General features: G+C 43.2%; 1 protein-coding gene across 1 annotated transcript in view; it reads left to right on the top strand.

The window, feature by feature from the left end:
- The window catches only part of LOC128720888 (protein similar), a 103,798-nt gene that overhangs the window by 9,303 nt on the left and 74,968 nt on the right, over window positions 1-19,527 (top strand). The window contains exon 5 of the mRNA XM_053814590.1: window positions 29-135. Within this exon, the coding sequence (XP_053670565.1) occupies window positions 29-135 (107 nt within the window). The remainder of the gene's footprint in view (window positions 1-28; window positions 136-19,527) is intronic.

Below are 19,527 nucleotides of genomic sequence, written 5' to 3'. Positions count from 1 at the left end.
TGTTTTCTTTCAAAACTTTTTCGAATAGGTTACTATCGCTTCTGGGCTACGAGCCTGCCGATTTACTTGGCAAATCTTTGTACGATTGTCACCATGGAAGTGATGCAGAGCATTTGATGGCAACATTTAAGCACGGTCAGTTAAACTTTGATTTGTTTATTGCATTGAATTTCATATACTTGAAGTTGTGAAATAATAATTGTTCAACTTTTGAAATTGATACGTTAATAATTTTTTGCGGTAATTGTTCATCGTATAATTTTTTGTTTCAATGTTTTTTTTAATTTGTTTCTATTTTTAACACAAAATTTATAATCATACAAGGATTGTGTTTTTATCACAATTGCAATTCTTTAATTTTGAAAATGGATCAGCTATCTCACAAGGTGGTCCTGATCTTGGTGCCTGAATATTTTCCTAACATTGTTTTCTGAAAAAATACTACTAAATTAGGTTTTCTGAAACAACAAGAATATCCGATCTTCGGTGTCACGGTTGACCACAAAGTTGACCCATTATGGTGCCAAATGAGGCAGCGAAGTAGTCAATTTTCGTAATTATGCCATTTCCGTTTAGAGCGGTGGCAGGAGCGAAGCGTGGAAAATTTGCGTTCTAGACTAAAAACTAGAGCAAATTGTAATTGAATACTAAAGCTGGGAGTAATTGTTGCGTGTTGGCCGTTTTTGACGGCTGGAAGTAATCAACGTTCCGTGACATTCTTTTACTGGATACTTTTGACGTCTTGAGGTTGAAGAGAGAATACTATGGAATCGGTGTGATGGCATGAACAGTTATGTCTTTTTCACTCGTTTTCCTATGATTTTTGGTATATCCTTTTAAAGATTGTGCTTTCCTATAGTTCGCAACAACGATGTGTTAGTAAGAAAACCCTGAAATGCACGTCGGCCCTTCAGGAAACGTGGCATCCCGCGTTGAGCATGAAGTATTCTTCGTTATATGCGCCTGGTACCACAAACGACCATAATGACTTAATAGATTTCGTGGGTTATTAACGAAGCCACGGCTCGATAGAAATCGGAAGCAGCTCGTAAAATTTAAATACTGCCAGTCAACTTTTTAGTACCAGGCACAGCTCCTGGTAAGCACATTTTTTCTTTGATAACCGGCTCTAATAATGTTGCAGCTTTGGTGGAGTTTTCCCTCGCAACATCAACTCAGGATAAAAGGGAAAACGAAACAGAAAAGAAAGATAAAAAGCAAAGTAGATGTGCAAGACAAAAAGAAAAAAACGCAGTGAATCATTATTACACACCGCGAGGAGCGACAGCAGCACAAACAAATAATGGCTAATAGAGCAGCTGGTGTAACTGAAACGTTTTTCTTTATTTGCAAGAATGTGGTTCATTACTGTCAGACTGTCTTGTTTACTGTAACGCTGATACAAAAAGCCCTCATCTTTCTCCTAGCACAATCAGGGAATCCAGCAAATTCGAATTCGTCGCGCTAGGTAATGCTTATTATCCCTACGCTCTAAACAATGTGCTCGCAGTCCTCTGCTAGCAGCTAGCAATGGCGAAACATTATAATTTCGTTACTTGCTACATTTCCGCCGTTTCCGGGTGTATAATTTTCTCGTTATGCAGCCGACTTCGCAATTTCGCAGTCCCGTTTCATTTTGGGAAACGTTCTGATATTGTGAAGCTTTCTGATCGAGCGCAATGTAAAACAAATCGACGATTTTGTGAGCTTGTTGAGTAGCGCAAACCTTAAACATTGTTAAAACCTCTTCCAAAAGATGTACAAGAGATGGAGTAAGCAAATTAAAACTTCTTCGTAATTTGCTACCGTAAATCACATGTAATTTTATGAAATTAATTCAGTTCGTAAAAAGGGGCCACATGAACTTGGCCGTGGTGCGATACTACATATACAGCCCGTGGCAACGCGTAGGAGTAGGATTTTTACTTGACTGCTTTGCCTAAAATTTGGGCATGGGCAAAGAGATTGGTACATAAAATTTTGTATGCTGCGTGAATCGCGTTTCCATATAATGGGTGTGGAAAGACTGAACACATTCACCCCCGGTAATTTGCGAACCATTAAATTTCACGCACGTATTTGTTTGAGATGAATCTTTTATGTTCATGTACCTGTCCTAACGATTTTTCTATTACATTTTATTTTCTTCCTAGAGTGAAGCGAAGCAATGAGTTTTCGCATGATAAAGTTACCAGTGTTAGCGAGTGCGAAGTGTCTGTAAATTTTAACTGTGCCATAGCGAAAAAGAACATTTCTACTTAAATTATCTATTATCAACATATTAATAACGGTTTTATTAAATACTAGCTATAACAGTCATAGTAACAAAACACAGTAGTCTAGCAATACTTCATATATGCTATCATATATGCTATCATATCAGTTTTTTTTTATTTAGGTCTTGTTTTGGTTGTACTTCTATTTTGGGAAAAAACATCCCTGTAAACCCTACGTCTGTTCCGCTGCGTTAAATGCATTGACATTTGATTTTTAGATAAATTACTTTCAACCCGCTCTCGCTCGTTTGTGTATATTTTTCTAAGAAGAGCGTTGGCTCAGCACTCTAGAAAAACCGACCGTCAGCATGCGATGCATTAGCGGATTGTTTTTACTGCCTTTCGGGTGGCCTTTCACACGTGGCAAATGTTCAATTTCAAAAAAATCACTTTCTAATATTGACAGCATGCACGCACCCACGTTTTTTGACGCCCCGTTGTAGTCGATAATCGAGCGTGGATACTGCCTTATGGTGAATACGGCTGCATGGTATGCGGTGCAATAGCCAAGGGTTTAACGCAGATATGTTTTTTTTTCATCAATGATTTCGTTCATTTCCCTTCGCCGTATGGCGGTGGAATGTGTAACCTAGTTTCGTAGGCCAAATTACTCACGTAAGAAGAATTGCCGCCCGGAGGGCTGTGCTCGGATTTAGACGCATTTTGAAGTCGATTGAACCGCCGCAGGGCCAGGTACAAGGCTAGCTTAGACCACGAAGGTGTGTGCGCTGTCGTGACAGATGCGAAATGTCGCAGTGCTCTCAGCGAAGTCGGTTAGCCGCAACCATCATTCCTTAAAATCACCACCTAGCTGTTATCGATCGATTTGTGATCGTGTCGTGCTGGTGGTATTCGTGGCACAGCTGCAAACAGGCACAGGTGAACCATTTCATACCGCAGGCGACGTATTACCTCACATTCATTCCATCATACTCACAAGAAGGGTGATTGGCGCTAACAGCAAACCGACAGGGATCCCCCAACGCCATCTCAAAAAGCGTCGTGACGAGTGCACGTGCCGAAGGTTAAACCGCGGTGACATCAGGCGGGGATGCAGGTATACACATGGTCCCTGTTTTAGTACCTGGTGATAGCTACCAGGTGGCATTTTCAGAATTTCATCCTTGGTCCGCTTTTCGTAACCAGAACGACAAGAGAGCGAACGGGGTTTATGTTTTATGTGTTTTTGTGCATTTTTTGCTTTCGTTTTTAACACACGTGCTCTTAAGCAGAAAGTGAGTTCGGTACCTAGGGTGGTTGATTCTGGTTCCGAATTTTCCGATGACCATTCGGTGCAGTCTTTGATGCGGGAAGCATACACAAATTGTTCGGCCAAATGTCTGCAGCTATTGTAACGGCCCAAGCGAGAGAATGGAGTAGGATTGTTATTTTTACTAAAAAATAGTTCCACCTGGGCACACCTGTTGGGAAAATCATGAAGGAACGTGTACAAAAAACGTTGATTATCGATCCTAAGCAATCAAAATTTTACACTGGGATTGGTAACTAAAACAACCCTTCGATTTTACGATATGCAATACATTCAAGTTTGTTTTCTTTTCCGAAAAAATCACGTTCCAGCAACTATGATTTTACTCCCAACATGCAATTCATGCCGAGAGAATCTCAGTGTTCTTTCTACCATGGAATCATGTTCTATCGTTGCTAGGTACGATGTGCACCGGTGGCTTTGTTGCAACCGTAAACTACACGTCAACTGGGTCTCGTTTCGGTATCACGTAATTGCAGACTAAACAACGTTTAATTAATGAGTGTCCGCTTTGGTCATTCTCTCGTTCTCCTCCATTCACACCACTCCTACCACCCGAGGGTCAGTTGGGTGGGTAATTTTTGTGTTTTAAAATTAAAAATGCGTCGCTATTACGCGCGTTGTGGCATGAGAATAATGTCAAACCGAACTTGGTGCGCCTCCGGTGCCCAGTGGCGTAGGCTAGGAGAGATCCGGTGGCCGGCGGTCCATAATCGTAATCGATGTTGTTGTCTAAATTTATTAAACATACCGAACGAAAATCAGATTAACCGCTCTATCTCGTGCGTATGATCCATTAACGCCCTGCATGCCGGTGCATGGCGGCGTGGCTCGTTTGAGTGGCTCTCGACTCCAGGCGGGTACCCATAAGTTCCGTCGATCCGATCCGATCAATCTGATCGATCGCGGGTATAATAATGGCTAAGGACGGTGTCGGTGTTGCGTTACCAATTTTACGGCCATGCAGCTCGTGAGAAATTGCAATGTGAACGCAACCACGCTCCAACGCGCGCCCGAAGCTGATACGCAGGTACGCACAAGCGACACGCACGGAATGGGTTGCATTTGCAAATGGTGCGCATAATGGGTGCATTCGCTTAACCTCAGTTAAGCGCAGCTAACCTCTCGGCCTGCCCGTCGTCGAACCGCGACAGACAACATCGCTCCGGAGACGGATCATTTCTGACGAGCTTGTTTTAATTACTCGCCTCTGCTGTCTAGCAGCTCCATGCCTCCGCTTCACCGGTGGGGACGCGTCACGCTGCCAACTTGTTGTAACCTGCGTTGGTTGAGCTGCGGAACGGCTAAATTGTCATCGCGACCGCACTGGCCCGGTGGCGAGTTAGCTTAATTTATTCACCATTTACTCTGATTTACAAATTAAAAACGCTACCCGAACAGAAAACATATTTTTCCGAACGGCGTGTGCTTCCAGTGCGCCTTTTGTACGGCCGGGAACTGGGTCACCGGGGCTATCCTTGCGCGACCCCCCGGGGTCTCCGGCGGTCTCGTCCGGTTCGCAACGGTTTGATTATAGTAAATTTATCAGAACAGCGCGTTGGGGTTGCCTAGTGCGGGCGGTCTAGAGTGATGCCGCACTCCACAACATTATCGGCCATAAATCATCGCGCGGAATGAATTAATTTACCTTCGCTCGATGTGCGTGCGCGTGTGTTTCTTGTGCTCGGTGGGTGTGTGTGTGTCTGTTTTTTTTTATATTCCATCACCACCTCCATGCACCCAGCCTCGAAATTCAATCGCACACAAGACATTTCGATCACTCGCGCTCTCGTTTATGTGCGTTAGCAGTGGCGCGTTTACGCAGTCTCTCCGGCTGCAGGGACCTCTGCACTGCCATAACAGCAGGGATAACTGGTTTTCTGGACGGGAAAGCACGCCGTTTCGATTGCAACGACTCGTGCGGTGGGTCGTTTCGGGTTGCCCAGACACATTGTGATTGGGATCGCGCTCGGCAGGGCCCTGGTTATGGAGCCGGGCCCATATCTTTTGCTTGCGCCCCGCATGGATGCAAGAGCCAACCGGGTGGGGTTGTTGGCTGTTGTTTTCAATAAACAATTTGAGATAAAAATCTCGAGTGCCCATTTGCGTTGCGCTCTGCGTGCCGCGCGATTCGTTCCATTCATGCTCGCGGTGCGTACCGTGGTACCATGATTCGTGGGCTACACCATTCGAATGAAGGGAGAAGTCGATTAAATTCGCTCGACGGGGACAAGTGCATCACGTGCATCAGTTCTCGGGTGCACACGACGAGCGTTGTCGGGGGGCAGAGTAAATGGTGTCAATTCACCCCAGCCGCTAGAGGTGCACCTCGGGCGATACACGCACAACCGAGTGCAAAAGGCGAAAAGCCAGAGGATAAATGGAGCAAATCTCTGCGCGGCCGGTTACGTATCGTAAATTCCGCTGCCAAATGATTGCTTTTTTGTATGTTCGTGTCGTACGTTATCTCAGTGGCTGGCTCTTGAGCTGGATTAATTTTGCGTGGGGGCTCAGAGGGAGGAGATTGTTCTATTTTCGACCATCGAGTATGATAATTGACCCGCCTGGCCGTGATCGGTCCGTGATAAATTAATCCACGCTGTCTAGCACTTGTCCTTTTTAATATCGGATAAAATTAAATTAAATGCTAAATTTATCCTTTTGTTGTTTCACAATCCAGTTAAGATCTAGTTTTTTTATGTTAAGGATATGTTTAACGAGACCATATTGTAATGCATTGGCTTATAAGGATAAAACAATTGGATGGCAAATTTATTTTCCTTGTTGTGTTTTAGTTGCAAGAACATCAGAAAAAGATTTCTCTTGCTAATATGTTTACTGTTCTTGTTTTCCCACTTAAACTTACAAAACCGTACAGACATTTCTGTCAACCTATTTTATCATGCCATTTGAAAATGGTGCATGCAAATAAATATCAAATATGGCAGGCTTTGATATTCTTGGTGGCGACCAGAAACGACTTTTCAAAACAATTCTTAATTCTGACCAAAGAAATGGTTAAAAAGCATAAAAAAGGCGATCCGAAAATAGGTGCAACCGTTTCTGTCCATTCGAATGCGAGATCAACATAAAATGTGCACAATATGGTGCAAAACAAACACCCACTGCGCCAAATAGCATGACTCGAAAAGTGCGAGTGTTGCAGTTCGCGATGCAGAAAACAATATTGTCCCCATCGCCCCGGTGCTCATTGGACGGCCGGATATTCGTTGATGAAAAACATGACTACAGCTGCAGTTTCCTGGCCTGCAGACGAACCACCAGTGAGTTTTCGCGAAATAATGATAATTTCTTCGCCAAATGTGTGGCCCCATGGTCGGCAATCGAACATGAGCGTTGGTGGTTTTATTCGTAGGTGAAGTTTTTCTTTTTTGTAGATGTCGTTTTGCTTGTCCAAAAATATGTCAACGAACGAACAAGCAGCACATAGCTTATCTCGTTTCAACGATGTTTCTTGTGGCCACCTTGGCTGGTTGTGGTTTTTAAAGGATGTTTTTTGTTCAGGATACAAACGATTGCTTTAGATTGACGCGGCCATTGAACTCGAAATAAACCTATTTAAACCGTCGTCGTAAAAACGTAAACCGAATCGGTGGAAAAAGGTAACCGTTAGTATCGGATCGTTTGTCATTATCATAGGAAAAATTCGTTCGCGTCTTGTGTGAGGTCTATAATGCAGTAACGATCAAATGGAATATCAAACGTGATTTTCCACCCAATTTGAACACTTGATGACGTTTGCGAAAGATCTTTATTTGAAGATTTTTTTTCTCGATCTTTTACTGCGGTACCTTTCCAGGTTACCTTTTCGATCCAAAACGGGATCCATCGTCCTTTCTTTCGAATGTTTCCGATTCATTGGCAAAAAGGTTGTAGATTTTGTTTTATTTGCAACCCTTTTTTTTTGTATGGCGGCAGTAAGCCCGAATGCGAAAGGTAGAGATGTTCAATTGGAGAAGCAAATATCGTCAGTAATTGCTTGAAATATCTTCAAATATAAAGTAACACATGAAAGCTTCGGAATCATTTGCAGATAAATCAAAATATCAATAGGCTCGTATTGTATTATAAATGTATTTTTTTTGTAAGAATTTAGTTTTGGTTTTTTATCTTCACCTGAAAGGCAATCCCAAACCAGTTGTTTTTCAACTAGTTTGGGAAAACAGTTGGTTTTCAACTAGTTCAAAGAAAAAATGATAACTAGCCTCTTATTAGTTATGACACTCATTCCTTTACTGTACATTATTTCATTATCGGTGTGCTTTTTTAATTTATCGCACTTGATAGTGATAATAACAATAACGAGTTTAATGTTAACTCAGCTCGTCACGATTGTCCCCATTCTGGCGTAGTTGAAAGTCATAAAAACGTAACGTGCTTTTGCGTCCGTAAACGAACGCTGCCAGCGGGTGGCACATTAGCACGCACTCTCAAGTGGCTTTTGGTCGGAGCAGAAAAACGTTGATGCATTTACGCGCAATATGCAGCTCCACTTCACGTTCAGCATAGGCCCTGTGCTGCAGAAACGAACTTAACTCGATATATGGAGGCATATTGAGACGGGTTGAGTACCGAGTTTGTCCGTAACTCGCCCAATGAGCTAAATCGCGTGACTTGCGAGCGCGAACTAGCCGAGCATGCTGGGATGTGTCGGTCAGTAACCTCTTCGCACTTGATTGAATGGTCAATTCTAGTGTACAACATATTTTGCATGAAACCTTTTTGTGAGATTTGCGAATTTAGAAGTTGCATGCTAAAATAATGAGTTCGATCGTTTTACTTGACGATGCTGTATGAAGATGCTTGTATGTTTGGAATATGTTTTGTTCTTTCATTTCTTAACGTGTTTCATTCAGCAGCGCTGTTATGTCAGCTGATTCTGCTTTTTATGGACATTTTATTCATCTTTATACTACTTTTCACTGCCATAGCGTTAGGTTTGATGAAGGGGATACGTTTTGTGAAGGTCAGTAGTTCGAGTTTGAAGGAATTCCCTGTAGTAGCAGAATTATTCATCATGGCCGAAGTGGCTCATGGATGCCTGAAGCGCCATTTTGGTGTGTTTTCGTCCGAAAAGATACCGTCCATCTGGCTGGATGGGAGCTTTTCGCCGAGAAAGTTGTATGCATTGGTCCAGCAGCTTTTGGAGGTGCCAGTGGTAGTAGACATAAAATAAACCAATTCTTTGACACTTTTATGTTGACCCCATGGCGACGTGCTGCGGATGAGATGGTTTACCTTATGGTAAAACCATTTGGCGATGGTTTTATGTTATGCTGATGCAAGTTAAAAGTTGACAAAAAAAAACACAGTTTTATCGATAGAACTCTAAAAATACTTGATCAAAACTCTTTGTTGTGAGTGATTGGCTAAAGTACTGTTGATTTCATGAGCTCATAAATTGTATTCCATAAGCATGGATTCATGATATCAAACGAAAAAATATTGCTTGGATGATGAATGCAAAAAAGCTCAGCACGTTTGCATAAATTTGCAGTATGTATATACTATTAAGCAGGAGCGGTTTTTGAAGTTCATACACATTCGATATTCACCACATTTTTATTTGTGGCTTCAAAAAAAACTCCTCCATGAGATCCAAATATTTGCGTAAAATTTTGTTTAACAAAAACCACAATCATAAGTATCTAAGCAAACTCACCACGCGACGCTTGTGAAACGTGTACATTTTCTTTATTTGTTCGGTCGCTTGATGTCGATAGTACAACGGCACAGGATGCATGGCAAATACATGTTATTTCGTTACTCTGTATCATCGACTAACAGCTTCGTTTCGTAAAATGTAATCATCTGTTCATGATCGAAGGCCACGTAGAAGAGGAAAAGAAAACTCTTCGCTTCCTCCTCATTTCAAAATATCAACAATTCGTGATAAAATGGACGTGGCCCTTTCGTGTCAGGGAACATCGATTCCCGTGTGGTAATGCACCGATGAAGCAGAACACGCCCTCGAAGGAACACGAGATGTGTTCCTGGCGTCCTCAAGGGCGAAAAAGCGATGTTTTTTGCTGTAGCTACCAGACGTTGCTCCTAGGAATGCCGAGGGCACATTTTTCGAACGGATTGTGCTTCTATTTACGTGTGCATTTTTAGTTTTTCTACCGGCTAGTGCAGCTCAAAGTTTCGGTTTACTTAGCGGTTCGTGTCAAACAGCGCCATCGCATATCTTGGCTTTCCATCTGTAGAGCGTGCAGCAAGCATGAGTATGCCTTTCGGAGGTTTGAGGTTTTCGGACGCTTTATTTGTTTACATTTCGTAATATGTTTTTTTTTCCTGCTGCTTTTGCCTTCAATGTGCTTTTTTTGTTCCAATTTTATTTTTCACCCGCTTTTTGATGCCAGTTCACAACAGCAGGGTAGTTTGGTTGTTCATTGACTCCTCCACTCGTTCGTACCGAAAAAGCGGGAATGGATTCTGATGCATTGCATGGAAATGTGCTCATTCTCTTTTTGCTTCACCTTTCCATGTACCAATGCTTTACCGTCTGTTAGTTTAGCTAGATTGTTGCGTCACCGGGCAGAGGGTGGATCTATGCTTTGAGTGCGTTCAATTTTCTTTTTATTGAAGGAAATGGTGGGTTTGTGAAGGGTAGCTATTGTAGCACTCGCTCAGTATATTAAACAGAGTTGTGGTTGATTTGTATGACTGCTAGTACAATGTTATCGCTGTCGTTGGCAGAAATCTTTGCAGAGCAAGGATGATGGAAACCCCTCAGAATATTTATTTAGGAGTCTAGACATAAGGAACCTTTTTCCGTTATAAAAAATTCAACAAACCTAAATAATGTGCAACTCGGGAAACAAATAGTTAATAACTATAATGTGAACTATTTAACATTATATTTATGATTTGATGTATCTTTAGTTTCTTGTTTTATACTTCAGTCATTATTATTTGTATTATCCTTAAATTTTTTACCATAGATATAAGCATTAGTATAGCTTCTGTTTTGCTTATGAATATTGTGTACATCCCCGGTCTCGCTTCTCTTTGAAGAAAATCTCTTTTTCATATATATTTTCACTTTGGCGCATGCTGCGCCATGAACTATGCACTATAATAATCGTGGCAGTCACCTGCGAAAAACATCGACTTCAACTGTGAGATAGTTGTGTGGGTGTCCTTTTCTGTGGTGGAAAATTCACCCTTCAAACAGATTTCTGTGCATATTGGGCACCGCTAGTCAAGGCGAAAACTATCAAATTTTACTAGAAACTCTCCATAGGTTTAAAGAATGGAAGTGGTCGTCCTTGACACGTCCTGTGTCATCGTTTCATTTAGCATCGCATTGTCCCTATGCTTATTTTGGCGCGTTTAGGTCGACCCAAAAAATATCATTCTCTGCATTTCGTTTAGGTGGCTTGGTCGTGGTAAATCGTTTGTTTATAAAGCAATCGACCCAGCACCGTCTCCCTGCACTGTTGTCCTTCCAGTGTCCCTTTGCCCGGGTTACACGCTGGCCTTCGTTAACAGTGGCAGCTGAGAGGACTACCTCAATGCGGTTTTTCTGAACCAGCGCTATGGTTGCGGGCTGGATTGTCTGAGCGAGTATCGGTGATGGGGTAATTTTTCGAACATCTGCCTCAACGGAGCATCTAGATTCGTGAATGCAGGACGTTCAAAGTTAAATGAATTAGAAAAAAAACTTGAAATTTCTAACTATGAGTTTGCCTTTCAGCAAGAGAAAGAGAGAACGAGATCGTGAGTAACGGAGAGCCCCTGACGCGGCATGGGAATCTTTCTTTTTCTTGTTGGCGTTTTTTATTTCTATGTCTTGCGGCAGGTTGAAGTCAGCACGTGATGACAAAATGCGTTTCAGTAGAAAGCTTTAGATTGGTGAGTGACCTTGGCTTTCGACTGGCTATATTATTTAAATCATCTGTATATACAGGCGTGATTTGTTTTTGCTTGTATAGTTAGATGGCTTCGTAAGGTGATGCAAGTAGTTGGAGAGCAAAGATAAGAGCACTGATATCAAATGAACAGAAGTATGATAACTTTGGTTTATATTTATTATATCTTATTTTACGAAAATTTTATTACTACGAAAATTTGTTAGTAACCAAACTGCGCATTATTTTAGTAGGTGTTGAAAAGTATAATTGAAAAATTGACATGAATAACAAATTGTATCAGGCATATGATCGGTTGCATTTAGTTTGTCTTTCAATTAATCGGTTTATCACCATTCGTTAAAATGTTTTAAATTATCGTAAAATGTAAATACCATCAGCCATCATTCATCTCATGGTTGAGATCCATTAAACTGTCTTCCAAGGTTGCATCATATACATGTAGGCTATCGTACAGTATAAAATGTTCTTTTTAAGTGTGAGATAAATATAGTTCTTCAATTTATGTTGCATCATCCGTATAACATCTGGTTGTTCGTAGATATCAAACGGAAACCTTGCATCATAAAAGTACTTGATTATATAACGTCTTTGGTGCAGTTGTGGTGTGTGAGCATAAACATTAATTTGTTTATGGTTCTCAACGAGAGGGTTTTATCAAAAGTATAGGAAAGTTTGTGTGTACCCATAAATAAAAAAACAGAATGCTGCTAAACGAAGTAAAAAAACTTCAGCGAACCCTGTTCGTTCGTGTTGAGAGCGAAATTAAATCAATTGAATCGAAATGTTAATTTACTTCAATGAAGCTTCACGATTCGGTCCATTACTCGCGGTCGTGCTGGTTGGTGCCGTTCTATCGAACAGTTTTTTTTATTTTCTTTCTTCGCTGCAACTTCAACCCGAAAAAGATACCCGAACGTGTTTTTCGCTTCCAATGGCAATCGGGTCCTCGATGGAAGTTGCCTTTTCCGTTGCATCGGTTCGAGTGCATTCCTGGAAGTTTGTGAAATGCAACGAAAGAAGTGCACCCATTCACCTCGAGGACGGTCTTTCGTTTCTTGCGAATAATGTGGAGGTTTTAGTTGTTAGGTTTGTTTTTCGTTTTTTTTGGACTGCTTAAGATGAAACGGCGGCTAAACGAACTGGCACGAAACGGCAGCTAAATTGGCCGTCATAAACGAAGTTCAAATGCTTGTGTGCGAAAGTGCCTCCCTTTTGAATACGTTGCTACTCTGCTCGACTTGCGTGGTGAGACTCTTTGCTGAACTGTAACTGCCTTGTTGGAGTTCCACGGCGTGTATGCATTTATAACAGCCGTTGCGGCACGACCCACGGTGGATGAACTAACAGCAACGGGTGGGAAGATGCTGATGCGATTACCGTTGCCTTGAAGAGCTCATCCGAAGGGCTTCGACTTTTGGTAACCAAAAATCATTATGGGTTGAATGTTTGAGCCGTTTGAACTCGAACATAACGAGAAGGACATGCCACATCGGTAATAAGAATCAAGGATCGTCGCTGTCAAATCGTGCCCGTTTGTCGAACACGTTCTCAATCAGGTGCAGCTTCAGTTTTGAGATGCAACACCTCGCACAGGATGATACTCACATTTTATGATATTGTTCCTGCCAGAGGGCGATAGCAGACAGCGTGAATATTATTGACATATCGTGCGAATACTCCCCTGGCATCATATCAGAATGTGAACACTTAGACGCGCATAAGACAAAATCGAATCGAGAAATCTTCATCATTTCCCTGTCACGAGGGACAGCTCGATCCCGCTGGTGGGCAAGCGAAAGTAAAGCTAACCTAACGCGTTTATTGGAAATTCTATTAACCATCGACTCGAATAGCATCCCCGTGGCAGCTGCTTCATCTTTCTTCCGTCAATTACCTCAATCCAATCAATTCCCGTGCAGTCAGAAGTTGGACAGCTGCTGGTGGCCCGCAGAGCTCCTCTGACTGGCCGAGATCTGCAAGTTGACGGCAGCCGTTCTTCATGCATCTTTTAATGGCATAATTCGATGCTCTCTAGCTGACACGGTTCGTTATTGCAAATCGGAACGATACTGGGGGCGCGATTGCTTTATCAACGTGAACGATGGAACGTGCTGACCCCGAAATTGCAGGCTCATTTGACGCGTTCCGACCATTACCTTGACTCGCAGTACCGCCAGGATAACTTATCACATCTTGTAGGGACGGCTTTTTGCACCGACGGATGGACAAACGGCTCAGGGGAGTGCAGCTTCGATTAGCGGGGCACAATTCATCTTCATTTGTATTGTCAAATTTTTCTTCATCGTCGGCATCAGTCGTCCCTGGCACGCGTTTTTCTTTTCGCAATCTGGTTTCCTCGACGGTGCCTGTCGAAGTAACGGGAAAGTGAAAAATGACTGCAACTCCGGACAGGGAGCAGCTCCGTGGTAACTAATCGTTAATGCTTAATGGAGAAAGAAGAGAGAATGAGCGGATATGGAGCTGTGCTAAACATCCAGGCTAATCCTGGATTGGCACTTAGCTGCTCCTTGACACCTTCCTCGTTTTCCCCCCCGGGTTACGCCCACTTGTGGCGCAAGGAACTAATTTTTCAAACGAATAAACTACGGAATGGGATAAAGATTTTCCATGCACCACCAGATAATCCAGCTACTCGTCCACGACGGTTTTGTCCACACCGTTGCCTCCAGGGAGTGGCTCGCCATCCCGAGAAAAGCAAGCGAGCGTCACCAAACGAGGCTAATATAATTTAGCGATAATATTGAATTATGGCAAAATTACATCAACCAAGTGAGAACAAGTGGCTGACGCGCTTGCCTCCTCCGGCCAACGCCAACGCTGCAGCAGCAACACCATGAAGCGGCATGGAAATGAAAGAAAGCGTGGCTGCCGGGCACGCTTTTTGGTCTTTCAAAATATGAGAAAAAGAAACGTAACAAATTGAGTATATCTTGCGCCAGGTGTTGGCGGTGGTCGGTGGCAGTCGAATGCTTCCCGAACGTGATAAGGAGACGAACACAAACTGCATCCTTTGCAGCTTGCGTTTCTCCCGCACTTTTCGCTGGGACAGAGACCATGCAAGACACGACCCATCGGCAATAAAGGTAGTAACAGTGAGTGCGCTGACGCTGCTGCTTCTTTATGCAGTTTGCATGATTTTCCGCCCGAAAAGACGATAAAAATTTAATCACATTTATTTGTGACGTTTTTTTTTATCGTTTCCCTTCTTATACCGCCGCTTTCCCGCATGATGTCCTCCGCGAGCGTTCCATCTATCTTTTTCTTTGTTATTCATTTCGCCATGGATCATATAATATGCGGTGGGCCAGTGACGACAGGAAATGGTTACGGAGTGCGGCGAACGTTCCCTGATTGTAGATTGTAATATTTATGTGTTTTATTGAAAGCGCTCCCCCCGGTGCCTCTTTTATGCGTCCGTTGACCGCATGATTTTATTGTCGTGCCTTGAGGGGGTTGCAACTGAGTGCATCAGTGAATCGAAGAGCACGATCAAAAATGGATACACTTTTCTATAGTTGAGTAACTTTATAATGATTTTGAATTTAAATCATCAATTTTAACGGACGGTCAAGTACGACAATTTATTTATTCCTTGTTCGATTCCATTTATTTGGCATGGAGTGGACATTTTCCTCGGATTGACTTCATTTTGAGTTGCTTAAATGTCCAGTTCTTTATCATTTTTACTATTCGTTTGTTCATTTTCGCTAACCGGAAAATTTATGTGATGCCAATCGTCAACCGAAGTGCTTTATGCGATTGCAATCATTTGCATCGGTAACGTTTTGAAACTCGTAAAAATCACCATTTCCCTGAGTAACCTTGGGGAGGGAATTTTATTGTTTGCAAAGGCACGGCAATACTCTCTTCAGATTTAGTGTGGTGAATGTCCTATTCTTTGTTCTAGCAAATGGACGGATTTTAGAATATTTTGCGCCCGGTTAGAAGACGGGCGACTACGCCAAAAAGGAGAACTCGAGACGGTGTTACATTTTCTGTGTGCGGTGTGACATTTCCAACCAGCACTCCTCGTGGCGCTTGCGGTCGTAAAGAATGCAATCATAAATGCACCCCAAGCAGCCAACCGACCGTCAAGTGAACATTTAATTTCTTCGGGATTAAGTGAATGAAACGGAAACGGATGCCAAGCGAACGCAAAAGGAGGCACCGATGCAACAGCGTTCGCCGGGCGTCGTAAAAAATTCTATCTCTGCACGTCCACCGCTCCGAGCCACAGCGCCGTGTATGACATTTGAGTTAATCAACTCGGGAGCTTCCATTCTGTGGCCCTGTGCACCCTTCCATTAAAACCGGAGAAGCCAACTCCCCGGGAGAGTTTAAAAATTTTCACTCAACTTGTTTCGCGGGAAATCGTTCGCGTGGAAAGCTAACTTTTCGGGCTGGGTGCCTGCTTGGTAGCGCTGTCGTTGCGGTCGATGGCGAAGTAGAATAACGGCGCGAAGACTTTGTGACTATCTTTACCGAAAATATCGCAAAAATGGAGGTGGTACCCGGGGAAAGCGAAAAGCGCCAAATGCGGGAACGAAATCCACCGAAATATCAACAGCTGCACCGACAGTAACAAATTCATTGCACCGAGAAAATAACAGAGAGAAAAGATAACTCCCCTGCACCTGCACCCGTGCGCCCAGAACGGGGGGAGTTTATGTTGCCAGGTACACGCTAGGTATGCGGTTTTCTTTATCCCTTCGACGCTGACTCGGTGTCAAGATTTGAGTTAAAATTTAACGTCCTTCGTTCGCCATCCGGCTCGTCAAATCCCGCGAGCGTATCGCAGTGGCGGAGAGAAATCGTGAGCTGGTGGCGTTCGGCTTTTATGTTTTTAACGTTATTACATCAACATACAGGGGATGTGTACCTGTTTTTTTCTGTTGGGTTCGCTTGACTGGATCCGAAAGATGCATTTCGGGGCTGCTTAGCATAATATGGCTCGCTTTGAAACAAACCATGTCCTTGGTGAATTCAAACGGTACTGGTACTGGCTTGCTGATACGGTTTTGGGTGGGAGTGAGTGAGATGGCAGCAAAAAGCTCCAGCAGCGGAAGCGGAAAAACGAACGATGTAAAAGTTACGACTTTTGCTCACGATAAGAGTGCAGCGTGGAAGAAGGTACGGTTCAAGGTAGGGACGGATAAATAAATTGATAATGATAATTTACTTACACACGAAGCAAAAACAGAGGCGGGTTTCGACCCAAAACCCTCCCCCCCCCCCTTGAACCCACTGGGTGCCTTAGGCGGGGGAGCTCATGTTTCAATATTTTATTATTTTAATCACGGAGCATTTATTACGAATGCATCCCACCCTCACCCACCCACACACCCGTCTCCCCGTGAGCGTGTTGGTGGCAGTGCAACATCCTGGTTGCTTTTCATCAGTTTGATGTATGCACACGGGGGTCCTTCACGTTTTCCGCTTGTGTCCGGGGTACGGGTTTTGTCTTTGTCTCTGAATGTTGCCACTTTTCGGGGGAAAATGGGAGGAGCTTTCTCGTACGGAGCTAGCTTTTTAGCTTTCATCTGTGCCGGGCATGCTGATGTGGCCTGTGCCGAGCGTGATCATTTTACCTCCAGTCTGTAGCAGGGCTGGCAGCCGTAGTTGGATTTTAGTTACTGCATCAACAGAAGCAGCGCCAGTGATAGCAGTAAGCGCACGGGCTGATGAATCGTTCGGTGAAGCGAAATAATTTATCATCGTCTCATAAATTTAATTGAATTTTCGATGCTTCGCATATGTGCGGCCGTCGTTGAGGATGTTGGGCGTGGAAAATGTTGTCCTATGCTGCAGCGGGGGTCAGTGGTTTCGTTCGTGTGGTTAGATGAGTTTACTGGATCGTATGCAGTTTATGGAGGTTCGCGTGAACTGAAGAATATCATTCCCCCTTATTGTACCTACTTTGTCCGCCTGTCGCGTATAGGAAAGGACGGTTATTCCCCTGGTGAAAGATTGCTTCACCTCAATACGACGATTATGATTATTGGTTAGAGAATTATTTTTGCACCGCAGTCTCAGGTTATCCACTGACAGACTTCCATGAAACACGAGGATGGTTCGGGAGAGATGCGGTTCTTCCTTTCATGCTATGCGTACTTTAACAAATTACACCAATGGGAGCTTTGGCTCGGGTTTGTGGTAGATTACGGCAACAAACACTTCAATCATGTTGCTACTTTTGAAGCATGCTTTATTGCTTGCTTAGAAAGGAAGCTTTTCCGTGGATTTAAGGCGATGAAGCTGGATTTTGTGGTTTGAGTACGTCACTAGCATAAGCGGTTCCGAACGACGGAATGTGATGAATGAATGCGCTTCTGAGCATATTATCGCAAAAGTACAATCAAGTGCATCATTAGCGACGGATTAAGGGTTCAAGTGCAGCTGTCGTCCAAAGGTTGATGGTGGGATCAATTTTAGTGCATGATAAATTATGCGGTTGATTGTTTTTACTCGCAGCATACTTGTGCTTGTATAATGAGAAATTAATGGTTATTGTGTTCATGAAAATACATTGAATAATGATTAAGATCGAATATAACTAAACTAACAATATTGTTACTTTCAGTTACAAATATGTGATTGCTCAGTGAAGAAATACTTTTTACGTTAAATATGCATCGCCATGTGAAATTGAAAACAAAAAAACGATCAAATGCATTTACGTGCAATGTAAATACACAGCCGCAAATGAACCTCTCGTAGCTTCGGTTTTGTTTTCATTTGGGTTTAAGTTGACCATAAAAATCCTTCCAAAACCGCCAACTCTAACATTCCCGAGGGAAATTATGATCACTGGTCGGAAACAAATTGCCTCATCGTGGTAGGACTGGGACTAAAAAGCGCTAGCTACATTGTGTGCAGAAAAATAGATGGAAATGAAACGGGCATTGGAGTACTTGGCTGGGCGTGTATGGTTTAAACTTTTCGCCAAACTTTAAAACTTATCGGAGTGAAAGGTTTACTGCTCCCGAACGCAGCGCTGCTGGTGACTTGCGGCGTGGTTTTTTGTCCTCTCGAGTGCAGTTCGCGATACTAATACTGCGAAATTTGGCAATTGGTCAGGACGAACTTTGTGTTAGACTATCGCGCCTGGCAGAGATCTCCCAGGAGGCTGCTCTTTTCATTCGCCATGGTGCCAGCGGTTCGTAAGGAATTTGTACCATGTGTCCCGAAATGGATGATGGAAAACACGAAACGCCCATAGAGTTTTCCACTGCCATTGTGCAAGTGTATAATCATTCGCTTCGAGCGCACAAAGAAGAAAAGCGTTTTATCGGGAGCCCCGTGCTAGGACAGGTCATGGATGGAATGTATAGTTTCGTTTGTCTCCCGATGCCATAAAAAGTAATCTTCACAATTTACGGCATTCCATAAATCCTCCATGATGGGTCCGTCCTTCGCCCCGCCGCTAGCTCGAGATGGCTGTGGGAAAACGTAATAAAGACGAGCGAAGGAAGTGCAGCAAGTCGGCGACCGGTGGCATCTTTCGGGGACAGAAGAAGCGAAACAATGTTTACATGATTATAATGCGCTTTGCGCTGTGTCGCCGATCGCACTGGCCAAATTTGTTTGTAGTCCCTTCCCAAGGCGTGCGGCAGCTGGCAATTCACTCACTCCCAGCCGGCTCAGTTCACGGGAGATGGTTGATGGCGTATTCTTTATGCTGCGGTGGGACCGAAATATTTGCGAATGCAAACAAACCAAACCCAGAAAATAATCGCGCGGTGGCAGGGAAGAAGTTTTGTGCCAGTGTTGGTGTGTCGTACGATTACTCTTAATGCTGTTGTGATACCGGTGTCCATTGTTGTTATACTCCGCACCATAGCTGCTCCTAGTGCAAGCGGACTAGAACGGAACAGAAAAAGAGCATCGGGAGCTTCATCCGTGGTGCATTAAGAATGCAAGACTGTAACTGGTATCGGGGATGGTATTTGAAAATTCAATTATGCTCAACCCCTAATAAATCTTGCATGGACTTAATAAGCTTATTTGTAGGGTAAGGGATTGGCTCGAATTTATGTTGTTTATTTTTGGGGCCGTTTAGGTT

This window comes from Anopheles nili, chromosome 2 (assembly GCF_943737925.1).
Source record: "Anopheles nili chromosome 2, idAnoNiliSN_F5_01, whole genome shotgun sequence".
In the NCBI taxonomy this organism is placed as follows: Eukaryota; Metazoa; Arthropoda; class Insecta; order Diptera; family Culicidae; genus Anopheles; species Anopheles nili.
Note: the sequence above shows the minus strand (reverse complement) of the source record. Positions and strands in the feature narration are given on the sequence as shown.